This window comes from Sturnira hondurensis, unplaced genomic scaffold (assembly GCF_014824575.4).
Source record: "Sturnira hondurensis isolate 20B ecotype Veracruz unplaced genomic scaffold, ASM1482457v3 Scaffold0002840, whole genome shotgun sequence".
NCBI lineage: Eukaryota > Metazoa > Chordata > Mammalia > Chiroptera > Phyllostomidae > Sturnira > Sturnira hondurensis.
The window spans coordinates 28,210,942-28,231,842 of NW_028075471.1; the positions used below are offsets into that span (position 1 = coordinate 28,210,942).

The 20,901-nt window shown below is 48.3% G+C and overlaps 1 protein-coding gene across 2 annotated transcripts in view; it reads right to left on the reverse strand.

Moving 5' to 3' along the window:
- The window catches only part of BMPER (BMP binding endothelial regulator), a 216,663-nt gene that overhangs the window by 177,414 nt on the left and 18,348 nt on the right, over nucleotides 1–20,901 (reverse strand). For both annotated transcript variants that reach the window (XM_037041161.1, XM_037041160.1), the window contains exon 3: nucleotides 7,747–7,846. In XM_037041161.1, the coding sequence (XP_036897056.1) occupies nucleotides 7,747–7,846 (100 nt within the window). The remainder of the gene's footprint in view (nucleotides 1–7,746; nucleotides 7,847–20,901) is intronic.

Consider the following 20,901-nt stretch of genomic DNA (forward strand, 5'->3'; position numbering starts at 1 on the left):
ATAAATTCTTTTAAGCACCAAATCATGGTAAATATAACACTGTCACTACAACATTATAGGTCAATGGTGGGAATGTTATTTGGGGCAATGCACTTTCCCAAGGTGTATTAAATGATAGGTCAAGGTCTCCTATTAACACAATTGGGAGTAAACGAGTGAAGAACTTCTGTGTAGTTGGGAATGGAAAAACACACACAGCATGCAGAACCTGGCTCTGGAAAGACCCCCAAGAAGATGGTAAGTGGCTGTCTCCAGGAAAGGGTACAAGATGGCCAAGGTCAAGAGTGGGAGGAAGCCTTACTTTTTCTACAGATGCCTCTATATACTTTGAATTGTCCATGAAAACTAGTTTAGGGAACCAGGCACATACTACCTCACAGAAGAGTAAAGCTCATCATGGATATTGAAGAAGAAAAAAAATAAGTTAGGGTTTCCCCAAAGAATGTTAACTAATGAGAAAAGCCACCACCTCCTAAGCCACAGGTTGTCTTCAGTTACCTCCACAAAGCTTCATAGCCACATACTTCCTGGTAAATCGCCGGTCCACCCAGAAGGACTGTGGCAGGCTGAGGCAGGCAAAGCTGAGGCAGGTCTCTCTCTCCTTCATCTCNTACCTCACAGAAGAGTAAAGCTCATCATGGATATTGAAGAAGAAAAAAAATAAGTTAGGGTTTCCCCAAAGAATGTTAACTAATGAGAAAAGCCACCACCTCCTAAGCCACAGGTTGTCTTCAGTTACCTCCACAAAGCTTCATGGCCACATACTTCCTGGTAAATCGCCAGTCCACCCAGAAGGACTGTGGCAGGCTGAGGCAGGCAAAGCTGAGGCAGGTCTCTCTCTCCTTCATCTCCAGAGCCCTCTGGCCTCTCCAGGTCTCCCCTCCCTCCTTATCTCACAGGGAGGGGAGACCAGCCAGAAGAATGAGCCTCTGGGGTCTGGGCCCTGCAACTTCTCACAGCCCTGTGATCCTGAGAAACATCACCTGCCCTCCCTAAACACGTGCATCTGTTAAATCAGAATAATAACCATCACCACAACAGGGCTGAAGGCAGCAGAATCTATGAATGTCTAAGGACTGCGGTTTGTGCATATCAAAACATTCTCTAAGTGGAGTTCCCAGTGTAGACAAGATGACTGATAGTGCACTAACCTTAAGGCGGATACTCCTTATTTGGGATGTGAAACCGGGGGCAAACTGCAAACTGCATCAGAGAATCACTACCCAGAATTTGTTTGCAACCAGAGGAAGCAAAAACAGGAGTTGGGGGAAGGGCCACGCTTTGGTTTGGGCACTGTGTGGCTGCAGGCCTGCAGTCTCTGAAAGAAGTTCAGTTAAAAACAGATTGACACTGGCACGGCTGACTCAGCCTTTCCATCTTAAACAGTTGAAATAATAAGATGGTTTACTTGGTCAACAGACTGTGATTTTTTTTTAAGTTTTTTTCTTTTTTTTTAATGCTCATTCCTATATATGGTAAGTGGCTGGTTCCCTTCAAAACAACCACATAGCAATACTCTGAAAGGCATCGTCGCCTTCTAGGCCATTCTCAAGGCCACACGGAGAAAAGGACTCTTATTCGTGACCTTGTACTGTATGAAAGGCAAGCTGTAAGTAATAAGGCCCAATCTTTTGCTATTATTCACGGTTCCCTTTTACTTTGGACAGTACTTGGTCTATACAAACAAGAATTCTCCATGCGTGTTTTGCTCTCCAAATCTTATTTGTCAGAACTTAGGGTGGTTGCCCTAATTTTGGAAAATGGTATGCAAATATTTATATTTTACCTCTTTCCTTTCATTTTCTAAGACATCATAGGATATTTTTAAAGCGAGTTAAACTATTTAAAAATGCAACTCATGAAGTCACAACTCGTGGAAAAACAAGACACAGCAGAGAATAATCAAAGACAAGAGAAGACTGTAGAAAATAAACCCCACTTGACAAATGAAAGACTGTTTTCTTCTACCTTCAATCAAAGGATTGCAGACAATTAATATTTTATGCTGTACACAAAGAAGGTGGAATCTGACTCATAAGGCTTTGAAACACACCTTGTTTGTTTATATCCACTAATAATAAACATATACGAATTCAGATCAGAAACACATTATTGTTTATGAAAGAGCCCCAAACTAAAGGGCAATTCTCAATCCACGTAAACACAGAAAAGCCGCCAAAGCTGCCTGTTTGATTCTTGATGATCTCATTTGTTTTCATCAATCAATATTGAGTTTTTTAAATTAGGTTAATCTTTTACACAGCTGTTAGGCAGTTGGATAAAAATGTATAACCATTATTAGCATGAAATAATCTGAAAAACACACTAAAACAGATGCTTGAGAAAAGGTAGTTATAATTTATTTACTTTGTTTTGAAGGAATATTCTGGCTTCCAGAAGTTAAGAACAACTGGTAAGCCATGCCAGGCCATAAATACCGGGCATATGGGTTGGCAAATACGTGTTCAGTGAACGAATGAATGAACAAATGAATCACACGAACAATCTGAAGCAAACGGGAACACAACACAAGTGCATAAACACACACACACACACAACCTTAAGAATCCTTTTGGAAATATGAGTTTTTGTATTTCTGTCCTCAAACAGATTTGCCTTTTTAATATCAACATCTCTTTCAGAGGAAAAGAAGTGGAAATCATGATAGAATTCTGTTACGTTTTTGTCTGACCCCTCTACCCTCCCCCAGATGATCAACAACTTACAAACAAAAACTCCTTCCAGATTTCTTTTAATTCAATAGATCTGGAGGGAAGCCCGGGAACTGATATTTTAACAAGTTCCCTAGGTGATTATAAGTGGCAGGCAATGCCTAAGAACTATTTCATGCCTTTGTGTGCACCAGGGTTCCCTCCCCCAGCCCTGCCCCGAACAGCCCTCTTTGGAGGTGATTAATTCCTTCTTGTTCAGGAAAGTGAACAGCTTCCCAGAACACTCCCAACCCTCATCCCACAAGTTGTCCGCCTTCCCTTGTCCCCCTCCCCTGGAGAACGTCCCCCACCCCCACCGAAAGGCATTGCTTTGTCCCCTCTGGTACAGAGATCCCCTTAAAGACACAGACACTTTTGGCTGATCTTTGGGTTGATAATTTAACTTCTTTGGGCCCTTGGTTTCTTCACGTGTAAAAGGAGAAAAATAGAAACTACCTGCTGCGGTGAGGACTAAGCGATGAGCATAATCAGACTAACCCAGTCCCCAGCATAGTGGGAGGCAAACAAGGCCCTCTGGACTCCGTGAAGATAGTAGATGGGGGTAAAGGTCTTAAAATCAACCAGGTAATTCACACCCACAAAGCCCTAGGCCTGGGGCTTTCACAAGCACAGTGTCCTCAGGAGCTGCGTTCTTGACCAGCAGCAGGGCCTCAAACAAAGAATGGGAGCGGCCCAAGGGAAAAGCCCAGGAAAATGGCTGTGGTCCAATACAGAGATACAATGAATATGAACTTCTGTAACGGTTTAAAGAAATGAAACTAGGCTCCAATAATCATAAATAAACTATTCACACCAATTACAGAAGTGGACCCAATACATGGTAGTACACAGAACAAAATATGAACACAGCATAATAATCAAAATTTTATTCTATCTTTTAAGATTTTATTTATTTTTAGAGAGGGGATGGGAAAGAGAAAGAGAGGGAGAGAAACATCAATGTGTGATTGCCTCCCCAGTGCCCCCAACACTGAGAACTTGGCTTGCAACCCAGGCCTGTGCCCTGACTGGGAATCGAACAGGCAACCCTTTAGTTCATAGGCCAGCACTCAATCCACTGAGCCATACCAGCTAATAATGGAAATTTTAAATGCCCCAAATTTCTTAGTAGACTGTCCAAGAAAGAATAAGCTAATAATATCCCCTCTTCTCTGCATGCTTTCCCCACATTGAAAATATCCAAACAAACAAACAAACAAAAAGCAATAACCTCTGAGAGCCTTCAAATGCCTCAAATGTGGAGTATGTATGGTAATCAGGATGTTGAAGAGGATGGCAATGGTATTTCTCATTGAACTAAGAAGCAAGAAAATCACTCCCCCTTTCTCCACCCAGCCTATGTTCTACATTGAATTGGTTCTGTAATTGTAGTTCTTCGGCATTAGGTTAAATTTTGCAAAAATAATAAGTCTTATTGACAACTGTCTGGGATTTCTGTGTCACTGAAAAACATAAAAGCAGTTCATGGCCTCAGCTACGTTCTTTACGAAGAGCTTGAGTCCATCTCCTACCGAACCACAGGAAAAGGGGGAAAATATCCAGAACAGGCAAGAGTTGGGAGGGAAGCGTGCACACAACAGTCGAAGATGGGGAACTGGCTGCGTGAGCAGCACACCGGCAATGGCAGGTTTTTAAAGAAAAATCACCCAACTTGTCTAAATGTCATCATGTGTAATACCAGCTCTCCCTCTTCTAGTCTATCTTCTTTGGGGGAAGAAAACTCTCAAGGAATGGGAAAGGAGACTAATGCCTTGCCGTTTCTGGTGGCCACTGAGTACTGTCTACTACAAGGTAATTAGTACACACCTCCTCCCACAGCACTTTGATACCCAGGTCTTCGTCCTGGAGAAATGTACCCCCATGGCCACAACAGGGATGGCAAGCGGGCTCCCTGCAACTTGGCAAGATGCTGAACGTCTAAACCTCTATCAGTAAGATGTTAATTGCATTGCTGTGTATCTGCGTTCTGGAAGCCAAACAACAGCCTGAAGTGACCTGGGAAAATCTCTAAGTCATGTTATTGGTGAGATGTTTTTTTAACTGTTACAGAATCTGTAGTTTCATTCCTTCTGTGCAAAAATAAAACCACACAAACAAAATTACGTGCGTGTGCATGTATCTGAAACACACCCAGAAAGGAGGTCTGCAAAAGACACAGAAAATTGATAACACTCATTGTTTCGGAGAAAAGAAGAGTTTTGTAGCTCAGAAAATACTCTTTTCCCCTGCATTGTTTAAATGTTTAGTATGATACTATATTAATGTAGTCATTCTCTAACTAAAGCTAAAAACAAAAAATTATGCTAAGGAAGGGAAGAAGGGAGAGAGAGATACAATGGAAGGAAAACAGAGCAAAGTCAAAGTCCCAACGAGTGACCAGAGGAGGTTAGCCAGTTCTTGGTTCAAGTCCCCTCACCCCGTTTAGCTACACAATTGGAAGAGTTTTGATGCGCATTCACCAGCACTTTAACGTCGAAGTTCCATTTTCTTGGCCATTATGTTTTTTTACCTTATTTCTTATATTCTAATAATAAAAAAAATCAAAATAGGAGGAGAGCAAAGGGTCAAAAAAAAACACCCCTGCTCCAAAAGGCTTCAGAAAATGTTCTTATAGTCAAGTCTGTCAACCATTTTAAGAGCACCTCCTCTACTGGTATCAGTTGAGAAACGTTTGCACGCCAGGCACTGCGCTAAACACTTCCATAGGATCTCCCTGTGTGGTTCCTCCCGCAATTACTGTGCTCACGTTACAGGTGAGGAAACCGGGGCGAGAGAGGTTCTGCATCTCCACCTGCCCAAGGGACTAGGTGGGGTATCGGTGTGCCGGGGCTGCTGCAACCAATGACCACAAGGTTGGGGGCCTAGGACAGCAGAAAGTGATTCGCTCGCACTTCTGGAGCCTGTAAGTCCAAAGCCAAGGTGTCGGCACAGCCACGCTCCACTGAGGGTTCAGGGGAAGACCCCTCCCCTTCACCTGGTCCCTAGTACCACCAGTCTCTCCTCGGCTTGTGGGAGCACAATGCCCATCACTGCCTCTCTTGTTTTTTGTTTGCTTATTTGTTCATTTGGGGGAGGGAGGGTGAGCAAAAAATTATTATAGTTCACAATAACTATAATCACTAACAATTTGGTCTTCATACTGGACATGCAGATTTTGTATAATAGTGTGTTTTGAGAAGTTTACAGGGTCTTCACAGGATATAGAGATTCGTGGGTTGCCACACAAAAAAAGGGGGCTTTAGTTTGTTTACCTGGTTTTTATAAGAGCTTTTTAAAATTTTTTTTCAGTTACCCTAGTCTTATTCCCCCTGACATGTATATTCCTCTGTGGGGGCAGAAACCAACTGGTACTAGGTTGAGAATGCTTTCGGAGTCCCACCCCCAACCCCAGGCTACACATTAAATCTTCTCGGAGCTTTTTAAAAATACGGAGGCCTCAACCCTCCCCGGAACCAGTGAGTCTGCCTCCCGGGGAATAGAGTCCAGGTGTTTACGTGGCTTCTCCAGCTACACGACCACCTTCTCGTGTGTCTCCGTCTGTCTGTCTTCTTCTCTCCGAGTAAAAACAACAGTCACATTGGCTCCGGGGCCATCCTAATCCACTAGGATGCTATCATCTTAACTGACTACATCTCCAAAGATGTCATTTCTGAAAAAGGTCACACTCTGGTTCCGAGTGGACACGACCTTCCGGGGAACACTCTGCGACCCAGGACCGTCGCATTAGGAGTCAGCAGTGTGGTTCCAGGGTCCATGCCCGGAACCACGTGCTCACTTTGCCTCCCGAGGGCCCCACTCTGTGGGACACTGTTTCCACACATACTAAGGCACGCCCGGCGACCCCAAGGTGTGACCTGGGCCCTGCCCTCCCAGAGCAGGTGACACGCCACTGAAGCACGTGTGTGAACCTCCCTCTGCCATGGGAACTTAAAGGGGAAAGTGATGCTTGAGGCCTGGGGGACGCAGCACAGGCAAAACCCGGGCTGGTGGAAGGACCTGAGCGGAGTCCCAGATGAGACTGGGAACAGGGCTTCCGAGAGATGCACGAGCTGCAGGCCACGGGAACCAGGACGAGGTTGGGGAAAGACTCCTTTAGAGATGCTTCGGAGACAAACAACGTACATTTAATTTGGAAGGTAAGAGAAACTTTAATGGGGACCAAGATGATAAAATTTGGGCTTCAAGGCTCTGGCTGAGGTGGGCAGAGCGAGGGGTTGGCCTGGGGAGAACAGAGTGTTGAAACTTTCTTGCAAAAAAAATGCCTGCGTAAACAGAAAACTGTACTTGAATAAGAATTAAATTTTTAAAAAAATGCCTGTATGTGTTTGTGCCAGCGTGCCAGGGCATCACGTTCCTCCGTGCGATTTTAACAACGTGCCTTAGTGCCTTAGAAAACAAGCCCACTAGGCAGATGCTCGCCTTACTTCCAGACTTCCGCTGGNGAGGTTGGGGAAAGACTCCTTTAGAGATGCTTCGGAGACAAACAACGTACATTTAATTTGGAAGGTAAGAGAAACTTTAATGGGGACCAAGATGATAAAATTTGGGCTTCAAGGCTCTGGCTGAGGTGGGCAGAGCGAGGGGTTGGCCTGGGGAGAACAGAGTGTTGAAACTTTCTTGCAAAAAAAATGCCTGCGTAAACAGAAAACTGTACTTGAATAAGAATTAAATTTAAAAAAAAATGCCTGCATGTGTTTGTGCCAGCGTGCCAGGGCATCACGTTCCTCCGTGCGATTTTAACAACGTGCCTTGGTGCCTTAGAAAATAAGCCCACTAGGCAGATGCTCGCCTTACTTCCAGACTTCCGCTGGCAGAGTCCCCTGATCCACCACCCCCACCCCCGATACACACACACACACACACACACACACACACACGTGCACACACACCATTCCCTCCCAGCACCTGTTTGCACCCAGCTGAAGGTTGAGTGGACAGAAAGGGTGAGAGAAACAGAAGTTGAAATGTCTGCAGCAACAGCCAAAAACACAGGCCCCCCCCAGACATCAGTCACCTTTGCACCGCTCACAGCAGGCTCCCCGCTGCTTGATAGCCAGGGCGCAGTCTCTCGACAGCACGGGGCACTTCTCCCTCTTACAGGTCACCTCCTTGTTCTGGGCAAAAAGAGACAAGAGTCACGTGAAACCAGCTTCGAACGGAAGCCCCGGGCTCCCAGTACACGGCCGAGGCTTGCCCGGCCTCCCTCTCCCTACCTGGCCTTCATCTTGGCACAAAACTTCCATGACAGCAAAAGCCTTTTGCTCCCACTGGAGCAGAAATACCCGTCCAGAAACACAGCACTTTTTTAGATTAAGGGCAGACTAGAGGGGATAAAAAGTACCTTTTTTTACAAGACAACCTGACCTTGATAACTAAATACTGAGGGGGGGGTGGCTTTCTCCCACTCTGTTCTAGGGTTTCCTTTTAGTATGCACTATAGAAACCATAATATTTGCGTAAATCATGTTTTGCCCATTGGGCTACCTGGGCCAGGACTGCATCGTGAGAACAAAAATATTTGCACACTGCCGTCCAACAATCCTTAATAGTTGAGTGCATTAAAATGCAGCAATCTAAAGTTCCAACGCAAATAATGACAAAGTTGAGGATTGAATCGGCTCAGTAAGAGAAAAAAAATATTCCCCACGCCAAGCAGAGACACAGCCCTCAGTGTTGCATAGCTGGGGGTGGCTGCGTTCCATCAGCCTCGGCTAACGAGAGTAGGGTGAGTATTTGCATCTTTGGTTTTATCTGGAAAGGTCAGCTGATACAATGCCTTGGAGAAGACCCAAACAGAATGTCTTTTCCTGTCTGTGGAGGGAAGGCACAGGAACCAAAGTCGCCCTGTCCCAGACCTTCAAGGAGATTCAAGTTTTGTTAAGAAGGATCTGTTAAATGCTAGGTGCTGTGGCTTCCATTCTTACTCAAATCCTGTGAGGCGACTATCATCACTGTCCCCTGTTCACAAACAAGAAGACTGCTGCTTAGAGAAGGTCTAGGGCTTTTCCAAGATTACACAGCTTCACAGCAGGAGACAGATTTCAAGTTGAATCCACACGTATGCGTGGCCAGGGCCCCACTCTGAGCTCAGACTGCTGGTTCTGGCACACTCCTTGCCTAACTGGGGGCAGATCAGAGAGAATGGATGGACCTCCTCCTCTGACCTTGAGGTGAACCTAGAACCTTTCAGGAATATGGACAGGAGAAATTCTACCTCAGCTCTGACAGTGACCTTGGGAGAGTCACGAGTGTGCCCGGTCTGCTTCAGCGTCATTGCTGGTCCCAAACCAAAAAGAGGTGTGTGTGCATGTGTGTGTGCATGCATGTGTGTATGTGTGTTGGGGGCGGAGGGTCCAAGCCAAGCCCCTACAGCATGTTTCAGCCCAGACACCATTCTAAGATCAAACTCATCAGTTTCTATGCCGCCCTCACATTCCTTAGGAGGGGCGGCGGTCCCGGGCAGGACCGTCATCTCAGGTAAGGACCCCTGAGGCGAGTATGGTAAGTATACTGGTGAGGCCATCCCAGGACCTGCCTGGCCACCCAGAGAGGGCGTCCGTGCCCAGCTACCTGTACCAGCTCTTGCAGGCTGGTCATGCAGACCTTTCGGGTTTTTACTTATTAGTCCTCGCTGTGTTTTTTGGTGGTTGACCCAAGTAACCCAGTGTCCTCTCTTTCCCCTTTTGGGAGATCTATAAGGTGTTAAGGGCCCTCATGGGGACTAATCTCATTAATTCCTTAAAATCCTATGAGGTGATGGTCGTCACACTGGCAGACAAATCAGAGCCCCACCTAGTTCTTAGCAGAGCCTGGCACCGCCTCCCAGCCCCCGGAAGCTCAGACCCCAGTTTTCCAAGGCCCAGGCCCAGGCCCAGGCGTTTTCTCCAGGCACCCCGGGTGATTCCAGTGGGCAGGCAGGGCTGACCATAGCTCTTCGGGGAGCATTCCTGGGGCCAGTGAGGCCGCAATGGGCTTGGGATGCCCACAGCCCCTTGGAGGACAGCTGAGCTGCACTCTGAACCCAGGCACCCTGCCTCTGAGCCTCCAAAACTGCCTGCTCCGCTCTCTCTTCTTTGTAAGAATGGGGGCGTGAAGACACTGTGAGTCACAGCCCTTCGGTTCATCTTCAGGGCTCTTCTTACATTACAAATGTAATACATAGCTACACTCACAATGCCAACTAAAGAAGCAGATGTGAAAACTTCACAGTGCCCTTCTGCTACCACCCAAGGGATCGGAACAACGATCGGGTGTGTGTGCTGCTTGGCACCGTGAACGCCGGCTTTGCTTCACAAAGCATGCTTCCTGCCCCCATTGCTTGACACCAGCTCCCTCCACCCCAAGGCACCAGTGAGGTGAACACCTTCCCAAGCAGAGCATCTGCCCCCCAGCCTTCTGCAAACCTGGCTACAGCTTAGGGAAGGACCACCCCCGCCCCAGGTGCATCTCCTTGATGAAGGGCAGACTCAGGTGCAGGGAATGCAGTGCCCCAAGGGCTGCCTGAGTGGGTGTGAAGTTTGGGGTTTGATAAACAGGAAGGAAGACACATCCTCTCTTAAATACAGCAACTCGTTGCTGAATCTGAAACCTGGGCACCAGTCAAGATCCATAACGGGATCCCAAGATTCATAATAAATAGCTTGTAATTACAGTCCAGCACAAAAGTTATTCCAACCAGATGGTTTATAGATTCACATTGCGGGGGGGGGGGGTGCACACACACACAGGGAACAAACCTAGACCTTAGCTGTAGGCTAGTGGGGGTTTTCTCTCTCCCTTCTAATAACACTTAGAGTTTTCTTTATATTCTACCACCGGTCACGGTGGCCTGGACCTGCCACGTCTGATCATTTTCCTGGTGTCTGGCTGGCGTGGACAAGGAGCACATGCTTAGAATCCCAGGCCCTCAGAGAGAGAAAGACAGACTACAGAGAGCCACTGGTGAGAGGCTGATTCCTCCACCCCCTAGATTGGGTCCGGCAGCCACAGAGTAAATCCAAGCACAGGTTAATTAAGACCACTCGCTGCACTGTCCCTGGGAAGATGAAAACACGGGTGGTCCAGCACCTGCTCCCGCGAGCAGTGGCCTACAGGGAGCCCCTCACTTGCCTGTGTCCATCAGCGCTCTCATCCCCCAGCCCCACCCTGGGAATCAAGTGTCCTCCGCTCTGATTCAAGATCACAACTCATTCCCTTCACTTTTTCACTCAAGAAGCATTTTCTGACACTGGTGCACACCTACTAAACATGTTTGTGTAACAGGCTCTGGGTTAAGAATGTTACAGGCACTATTTCACAAAAAATTCCTCATCGTCCCATTTCACAGAGGAGGCACCAGGGTTAAGAAACTTGCCCAGGGTCACACAAGCAGATGTGTGTCTGATTCCAGAGGAATCATTTTTAAGTGTAAAAGCTACATATTCATACTTCCTAGGCATTCAGGGTCCAGACCAGAATAAAACAGTGTCAGCCCCTGAGGCCACAGGGGAGTTCAGTAGCTTCTTGGTGGTCCCACCAGTGCGACGCGAGCTCTCTCTCCAACAGGAGCAGAAGAACGCCAAGGAGCCGCATTGTCCCCAACCACGGGGAGGTCTGCAGACACTCGCTGAATCCTGGTAGCAAGGAAGTTGTGCCAGTTTGGTTACTGGCAGATAACTCAGCCAATCGCATCTCTGAAAGCCAGACCAGCATCCTTAAACAAATTTTCCCCAAGATTCCTGCTCGGGTTCGAGCCTCCCCAGATCTAAGCCACAAAAATGGTGGCACATAGGCCCTGGAAGAAAACACCAGAACACTCTGAAACACCCACCCAGCCAGTGCATAAGCAGGACAAACCATAGAATAAACTGCATTACATGCTTCCTCCTCCATCTCTGTCTCCCAGAATCCATCCCTCTCCAGGGCCTCCCAGACTGTGATTTACCCATTGTCAAGAGCGTCCGTTTGCAGCAACTGCCTCCTTTCTGAAAGACCAAATATATCAAAACCCAAAGTGTAGCCTCTAGAGACACATGAAATTAAGTGTCAACATACAAAAATGAAAGGGGGCATAGGGAGTGAAAATGAAAAAAAAACCTCCATGGCTGGCAACAAAGCTCTGTCAGGATGCCCGCCAAACCACAGCTCCCTCCACAGCCAAGTTCAAAGGGGACTCTGGCTAGCAGCTTGCTGTGTCAGAGGTGGGCCACTAGATGGCAGCACAGAGCCCTCGGCTCCCTGTGCATAAGATCTGCGATGGCCTCCTGAGCATTTTTCAGGGTCTAGTGTGGAGGGAAATGATGTCTCAAGGATGGGGATTGGGGCTTCGCCGGGATTGGGGTGGAGGGGAGGCTGGAGACAGAAAAAATAACAAATCACCACCATGAGATTTTCCTGTTTGCTTTCCTCCGAGAAACTAGAAAAATAAAATGTTTTGAGATGCTTTTGTTCTATGTCAAGCCACTGTCTTGAAAATATTTTTTTCTGAGATTCATCCAGAACCAATCCTATTATGGACTCTGGGAAGTAATACCTGACCTTCCATTTATATTTTTAAGATAATAATAAAGTGGAACTCTGGGGAGAGAAATGTAGCACCTAATACGCAGCGAGTCATCAGGGAGAGAGACAAGTCAGCCGGCAGACTGTTTTCAGACTGAAACAGCATGGCGAACCTCTTGAAATAAGAATGAGGACAGGGCACTTCCATCTCTGCCCTGGTGCCCTGCCAACCAGCCCTCCACGGCCACATTAGGAAGGTGGCGGGCATTACTTTCCTTCAGGCCTGGTCTCCCGAAAGCAAAGCCTGCCTGCAAGACAGGCAGCTGCCGTTGGGCAAACCAGCAAACTCTGAGGGCAGGCTCCTTTTTCAGAAAATCAAAAAAACCAAGAAGTGGTCATGCGTCTTCCTGCCCAAATGAGCAATACTCAGTGTGCTTGTGAGGCACTCAGGCCAGAGAGTGGTGTCATATGAGGGACACAGAGGTACCAGTGACTGTCCCCCCATGCCTCTCTGCCACCTCATCACTATTGTCTCCTTGGGGGAGTGGCCCTATCGATTTTGTGGCCTTCAAGAATAGCCTCACTGAAATGCAAATGGCCCTGGGGGCGGGGAGGGAGAACCCATATTATTCCTGAACAAATTACTCCCCTGGCTGCCAGCTACTGTCAGGGAGGAAACGCCCAGCAACCCTGAGAAGCCATGAAGCCGTGCGGCAGAAGTTCTAGAGCAGCCGGACATGGCCACGCACGGCCTTCCTGTTCAGTGCGGTGCGAACAATGAAGCAATCACGCTGCAAGTTGCCGTCTCCCCTCCAGAAACTTCGAGGTCCTGGAGGAGACAAGACGGCAGACCTGGCAGGTGGCACACAGGCTGCAGTCGCCACTGGCACCCAGTGACACCCACAGAAGAGAATTTCATTCACCACGACAGCCATCGTGGTCAGCGAATGCAAACAGGACACTCTGATCCTTAATTAAATTCCTTTTATTGAAAAACTCCTTCAGGGCAGACAAGCAGTTGTGTCTTAGTATTTGAGAGTCTCAAGATGGCGCATGGAGGGGTTTGTTTTCAGGAACATGGATGCCTGTGTCCAGGTCCCCAAGGAAGGTGACTCAAGACAGTGCACTGTCCTCCCTGTGACCTGGGATCTCTCCACAAATGAACTCACACAGATCAAGTTCTCCTTGAGGTGTCCCCACGGTAACCCAATTCCAGACCCCAAATAGCCAAAAGGAACTTGAAGGTACTTTTGAACACAGGTCGGAATTTCTCCTAGGCAATATTATAAAACTTCTCATAACTAGAAGAGTAATCCTTTATGTTTACACAACATGGTTCTCTGCACATTATTTCATTAATTACACAGGTTTCTTGATATTCACGGACCGAGGAACAGCACACAACGAGTTTAGGTGTCACGGGTCCCTCGAAGAGCGGGCTAGCAGTGGATGGTGGGATGCAGGCTGGTTCTCAGGCCTGGACTCAGGGGCCAGCCAGGGAGGCCAGTTGCTAAGGCACCGCGTGAAAATGTGTGGGTGTATCACGTTAGTGGTAGGTTAGCTCCCACGAGACCACTGCAGTTTCAGGAATAGATGAGCATGTACTTGAACAAGTCTGGAAATTTTCAGGAAAGACGCCCATCACCTGGGTCAGCCACGGCACCCTGTGCTAACGAAACCTGTAAGCCAAAACTTGGGGAACCAAATCTGACTTAAAAACATCCCACGAGAATACAGAGATGTAGGCGAAGGTTGAAAGAGAAGACTCCGAGGGGGCCGATTCCACTGCCTGTCACCCCTGTGGATAATTAAAAATGTAAAAACAAGGCGATTCCCTCGCTGGAACGCAGGGTCAGGGGAAAGCCTTTGCGAGCGAGCGTGACCTCTCCTGCAGGAGACGACACAGCCTTGTACCTGCCCCAGCCTGCCCCTGAGGACAAACTCCACTCTTCGTCTCTTAGAAAATAACCCCTGGGAGCGGGAGGCGCCCAAGATAGCTCAGTGATTGCCAATGGCAGTATTAAATTTGACTGATAATTTATTATTTTAATTAAGCTTTTACTTGCTTGTTCTTTGTTACTGATAGTACCATTGATGTCCCCATAATTCTTGCCCAGAACGAGCTGGGAGCAAAAAAGAAGGCAGCTGGGTCAACTACAAAGCCCTCATGTCCAAGTACAGGACTCCGGGCCACGACTCTGCTCGGTGAAAGTCGGAGGGAGGGGGTGGAAATGGAGAGAAAAAAAACAACGAACAAAGCAACTTCTAAGTGAAGAGATTATGTCTGATGAGGAAAACGACCCAAACTGCCCCACCAGGAGGATGGTTTTCCAAGCTCTCTTCCCCAATTGAAAAAGGTCAGCAGGAGAGGTAGGAGGTCCAAGCCCTTGCTTGAAACGTAAATTGGCATGTCCAGAGCTTTCCGAACCCCCACCTTCCTCTGCTTTTTGCAAATCCCTTCAACGGCCAAAGCCCCAGAGCTGAGCCATCTCTGACCAAAAAACAAAGGGGCATGGAGTTTTCTGGGCATGTTGTGGAACTCTGAAGGATAATAACACCCGAGCTTTAATAGAAAATCTACTATTTTCCAGAGGGTGATGAACACATATTACGTATGTCCTTTTCTAGCCCTTTCGAGAAGCCCGAGGAAGGCACTGATTCATGCCTCTGTTATGGGTAAGAGAACACTTCTCTGTGCCACGCTCCAGTCTGCGTCACCACCCAGGGCCGAGATTCGAGCCGGGGACAGCGGGGTCAGAGCTGACCACTCGATCACGGCGCTGCGCAGCTTGGTTTAGAGGCTAAGATGGGCCGTCTCTCCCCTGCAGCGAAGAATTTAAATGCGTGCCTTTGCTAAGCACTCCTCATTCTCAGGATTATCAACTTGAGCAGTTTATGGTTTCATCTGGAACACAGGAGCGAAAATAGCGCTCCTGTCTTTTGGAGAGACAGATGAAGCCTCTGACGTAAAAACTCAAAACAAGACCCAGTCGGTGAGTCCCTGGTCATTTGCAAGATGGACCAAAACCTGGACCCAGAGTCTCCAAGTCCTCTCTTAGCAGAGGGGGCGTCTGTCCCAGAGGCTAGCAGCCTCCCGGGGCCCCGCTTTCGAAGTCTTCGTGTGGCAGAGCCTTGCAAGAGCGTCCCATAGCCCCTTGCACTGCTTCTGTGAGTGTTATTCTTTCTTCCTCCGGTCCCTCTGCACCCCCGGCCCTGGACCCCGGCACACCCAGCCCCCTCTGGCCCAGGGAACAGTGCGAGCTCCGAACAAAGCTGCCCTTGAAGCCCAGCCATTTAAAAGACTTTATGAAGCCCACTGGGGCCCCCTGATTATTTTGCAACAAGTCATATCCCATGAAGAAATTCACTTCTCTGCAACACAAAACAGAGGGAGATTAAAGAAAAAGGCAGGGGGTGGTGGAGAAAAGAAGTAAAGACCCCCGTTGTTCTGTCTGGCCAGAGCCGTGGCGTGTAGTGCCCACAAACAACGTGTGGGGGATCTGTGGCCCTCATACATCACCAGGTGACAGTGCTCTCCTGACTCTGTACCTCGAAAATATGACACGTGCCAGCAGAAGCAACGGGGGACCAATAAGGAGGCCCTTCATACATTTTGACGTCCCTAACATTTCAATTCCTTTTTAATGGGCTTTAGTTTGTTGGAGGGAGCATTTTGGATCCTATGAGGTGTAAAGGTTTAGGTCTGGCTTTTTAAAATTTATTTATTTATTTATTTATGTGGCCTTCTCAAGGAACGCTCAGAACAAAGGAACACGAGCCATCTCACTGTCCCGGCCAGTCAAGTGCAGCTCTGATTTAAACCAGGGCCGTGTCACATATCACCTCGTTGCGCGTCACTGTCCTGTGCAAAAGAACCAAAGCATTCGAGATGGCAAAGCACAAAAGAAATAACCCCCAAATAAAAGCAGTAGCCCCAAAGACAGTGCTCTGCCTGGTTTTCATCACGGCATGCGTTGTATGGGCAAGGGGTCTGCGGAACCCCACGTTGGGGCGACTGCCACACGTTGAACACAAAGCAGCCAGTGACGTCACCAGTGGACCCTGTCACAGGGCAGGCCTGTCACTGCCCTTGGGCTCCCAGAAGCAGCATAAAAACCAGAGGGTGAGCTACAGCCCCATCTTCCAGGGGACAGGTGCCAGGTATGGGCACCAGAGGAGCAACCGTAAGCATTCTTCCTTTATTTCACCCAAATTCCCAGGTCTCCCCAGCTGAAAGGGGCCCGAACAGCTAGGATGTGACGTCCACTGGTAGGTGGGAACCAGGGAAGGGAATGGGGCTGAAAGTCACAGGGCCTCATGCACAAGCAGCCCAGCTGCCTCTCCCACCATCTCTGATTATTTCACACTGCTGGGTGCCCTTCAGCACACGACAAATGATGAATTAGCTTCTTTTTCCACCCCCACAAAAGAAAACAGAAAAGAGAGGGGAGATGAAGTTTTATGAACATTTGCATACTTTTCTGGCGGGTTATTCTGAACCACAAAAAGGTGTGGCCACCAGTAGGATCTATGGCTCAGGGGACATCGGCCTGGCTTCCCTATGTCAGGGGCACGACCCGGAGGCTGCCAGCTAGGTAGGCAGGGGCATTAGAGCGAGTGTGGAGTGAGGATGAAGGAGTGAAAATCGTCCCGGGAAGGGCTGCAAGGCGCACCGAAGGCAGGAGAACTGGAAGACTACTCTGGCCGCCCCTTTGCTGACTCAGCACAATGTAAGAAGCAGGGCTTTGTGGCTCTGCAGAGACACCAAGAGCTCCACGGACCCTCTTCATCGTGCACCTAAGTGGTTCTTTGCTGAACAGGGGAAAACACATCCGAAACACAGGCGCAGGATGTCTTGCCCCCACCCATGTCCTGCCTGGGGGAGACGGGCGATGGCCAACCACTTCTAGCCAGCATATGTCTCTCCGTGCGTTCACCCAGCCACCATGGGTAGGACTCACCAGGCCCTCAAACGCCCCTCCCTCCTGCGGGTCAACAGCGAGCCACTGAGCCAATTTTTCACAGAACAGAACAGACTGTACAGGGGTTGCCTGTAAAAGCCCCACGCTGCTGGGAGCTACAGAAATACCTGATCTGGACAAGTAAACAGAGCTGACATGGGGGGACAGGGCCAGGCGAGGCGCTGCTCTTGGCCCATCCGTCATCTTGACAAAGGAACTTTCTGGTCACTGGTGAGACACTTTTAAAGCCATCTGCACAAGTGACCCCCAACCACCAGCAATCAGAGGCTTTCAAAGGGACCCCAGGGACAGCCGGCTGCGGAGCTGGTTCCTGCCGTCCTGCCTCCGGATAGCGGTCAGGGCGGTGTGATGTGTCGGGAGCTGGAAGGGGCCCTGCTCCTGGGCTTTGCGCACATGGGCACTCACTGCAGAGGGTGTCCAGCTCCCTGAGGAATGACAGGCAAGGGACCAAGGGGCAGCGGCCCTCCGGCTGGCTGGACAGTCGCAGCACTGAAAACACCAGCCTTCAACAGCGTCCCCCATAGGAGGGCAGGCCTGTGAAGGGGGCCGCTGGTCGGACCACTCACCAGGGCCATTAGCAGCCTGTGCTCATCACCCCGGCTTCCCCAAGGGCCACAGGCAAATGCCAGAAAGACCTCGGGAAGCCACCGATTCATGTCATAGTTTCAGAACACAGTTGTAACCCATTAGCTTCCACTTTTAAACTCATTAAACAATCAACAAACACTGATTTTACCAATAACCCACTTCTGATTAAGGTATGATCCAGAAAGTAACTCATCACCCACAAAAGATGAACATAGCCTTGTTGCTAATGGCATTCACAACGTACTCCATTAAAAAAAAAGGAAATTGGTTTTTAAGAGAGTTTTCACCATAAAACAGCTCCTCAGAAGGTTTAACATCTAAAATATGACAAAAGAGATGTCTGGTCTACAAGGCTGAACTTTTCAGCAGGTTAAACTTTGCAGCACAGAATTCAAATGCACCCGGCTGAAGCTGCATGAATCTGTATAACAAGTATTTTTTGAGCTCCTGAGGCAGCCCCGTTTTGCTGGGAAGAGAAACTGCACCAGATCTCCCTCCAGCCCGAAGAGCTTACAGTCCCAGAGGGAGAAGGGCGAAAACACCACGAAAGACCCTCCCATGTAGCAGCCTGAGTGGCAGGGGGCTGTCCGTGAGCTTGGAGTAGGGGAAGGTCCGTCTCCACCGCCCGCACTGCCACGTGCCCCCAGGGGTCATCCAGGTCATCGTGGTTCTGAGACACACGGGAGCCAACGAGTACGCCTAAAATAAAGTCTTGTTTCACAATTGTCTCCCGGAGGTGGATTCTGACCTACACGTGTGACAAGACACAGCAGGGACCTCCTGCAGGGGTGGCATGCCAGGACAGTCTGGCTCTGGGGAGGCCGCATCTCTCGGCACTGTGAGCACGGCGGTCCATCCTGCGTGTCTCGTGGGAAAATACTTTGTGTCATTTCTTTCTCGCTCTGTGAAATCGGAGGATTAACACACTCTGCTGGCCTGTTGTCTGGATGATGTTCTAGGTAAAGCATTAAATACCAGAACACTGCATTTTAATTTACATTCGAAAACCAATCATTTTGTGCCACCGAGTGGGAACAGTGATATCTATTGTTTAAATAGTTTTCTATGGAAAAAAATAATTTTACAGATATTACCGCCTTTTAAATATTATAATAGATTATAATATTTAAAATATTATAATCTATTTTACTATGATTGTATCATTGGTCACTGGAGACAACATTTCCTCTTTCAGTCCCTGTATTTGCCCAATTTTCACACCACCAGAACTGATTTGCAAACTAACGTGAGCAATGAAAAAGGCAACTCAGCACTGCAGCAAAAGCAGAGTATAAAGTAGAAAAAAAATCGTGATTTATTTTGGGGGAAAAGAGTTAGATCTCTACATTATTGAGTAAAAAATACTAAGCGCCAACAGCACATATTCATTCATGTAACAGTTCTGCACTGAGTGGTCCCAGCACTGCCCCAGCCCTGGGGTTACAGCATGACAGAGACAGAGTCCACCTCCTTCCAGAGCGGACACTCCCGTAGGGAGACGGGCACGATACAATGGGCACTGATGAGGGTCTTGGGAAAAAGGAGGCAGGACAAGGGAACAGCAGGACAAGGTGTGGTGCTACGGGGGACAGTGGTCAGAAAGAGACCCTCTAGCAAGGAGACATCTGCTCAGAGACCAGAATGAAGGAATGAGAGTGTATAAAGATAGTGGATAGGTGTGTTGTGAGTGCAGGAAAGAGCAAACGCAAACGCCCTCATTGAGAGAGTGCTGTGCAGGAGGAGCAAGGAGCCGAGGGACGTGGTTGGAGCAGAGGGTGATGGGAGGATGCACTGGGAGGTAAGGCCAGAAATAGCATCAGGACCAGTTTGTGTAGGACCTGGGTGGACCCGGTTGTACTTCAGACTGCATTCCGATGCCGTAAGAAGTCGCTGGAGGGTTCTCCATGAAAACTGTGAAATAACTGCATATGTGCTTTTAAATGGTCCCTGGTTGATAATTCATTGTCCGGAGGCAAAAGTGATCATGCAGGTAGTTAGACACCATCAGATACATTGTCAAGGTCTTGCTGTCAGGATTTGCTAACAGACTGAATGCAGAGTGTAAAAGAAAGCAGAATAAAGGGCCCGTAGTTGACGGCCTGAGAGAATGCAGCTGAGGTTTCCAGTTGGAGGAAACTAGATTTGAGTTTTCTTCCAGAAACTAGAAGATCTCTGTTTGAGATGCTTCTTAGACACTCACGTGGAGATGCCAAGTAGACATTTGGATACACAAGTCCACACTTCAAGGGTGAGGCAGCCGTGAACATGAACATGGGAAGTTTCAGCATAGAGGTGGTCTTTAAGTCCTAGACCTGCATAAAATCACCTGGGGAAGGACTGTCAGGGGAGAACATGTCCTCACTGAACCTTGGTGCCTTCCAACACTTAAAGTTTGAGAAGATAAGGAAGACCCAGACCAAAAAGGTCTAGTAAGGAGTAGCCAAGTAAACAAAATTCTCATAAATCCATCAAGCAAATGCGGAGAGAACTCTATGCATGTAAGTCTTCACACACATACAACTGTACATCGTCACTGGTTGAGATTATTACATTAATCTAGTGACTACCAGATTAATGGCACATCTAGTGTCTGGTGTGGCTCAGTGGATTGAGCACTGGTCTGTGAACTGAAGGGTCACTGGTTCAATTCCCGGTCAGGGCACAGGCCTGGGTTTTGGGCTAGGTCCCTGGTTGGGGATATCTGAGAGGCAACTGACCGATGCATCTCTCGCACATTGGTGTTTCTCTCCCTCTCTTTCTGTCTCTCTAAAAGTGAATAAATAAAATCTGGAAAAAAACTTTTTTTAAAAAGTAATCTAGTGACCACCAGAGGTCACCTTCTCTCAGCACCAGCCACTGTGCCAGCTACGAGACCACAAGCCCCCAGGATTGTCACTGTTCACCATTTGAGACTCATAGGAGATGCCACTGCTGGCCACTCCTTGCCCCGAGGGCTAATAACCCCCAGGCCCGCCAAGCTACACCTCTGAGGGACTAGACTCCAGTTTAGGGAAACTCTGGGTGGCCAGAGGAGCTGAGGACACTGGAGAAAGTTCTAGGACCAATGTCTCCAACCCACAGGCTGGGACCCACCACAGCCTGGCAACCAGAGGCCAGGT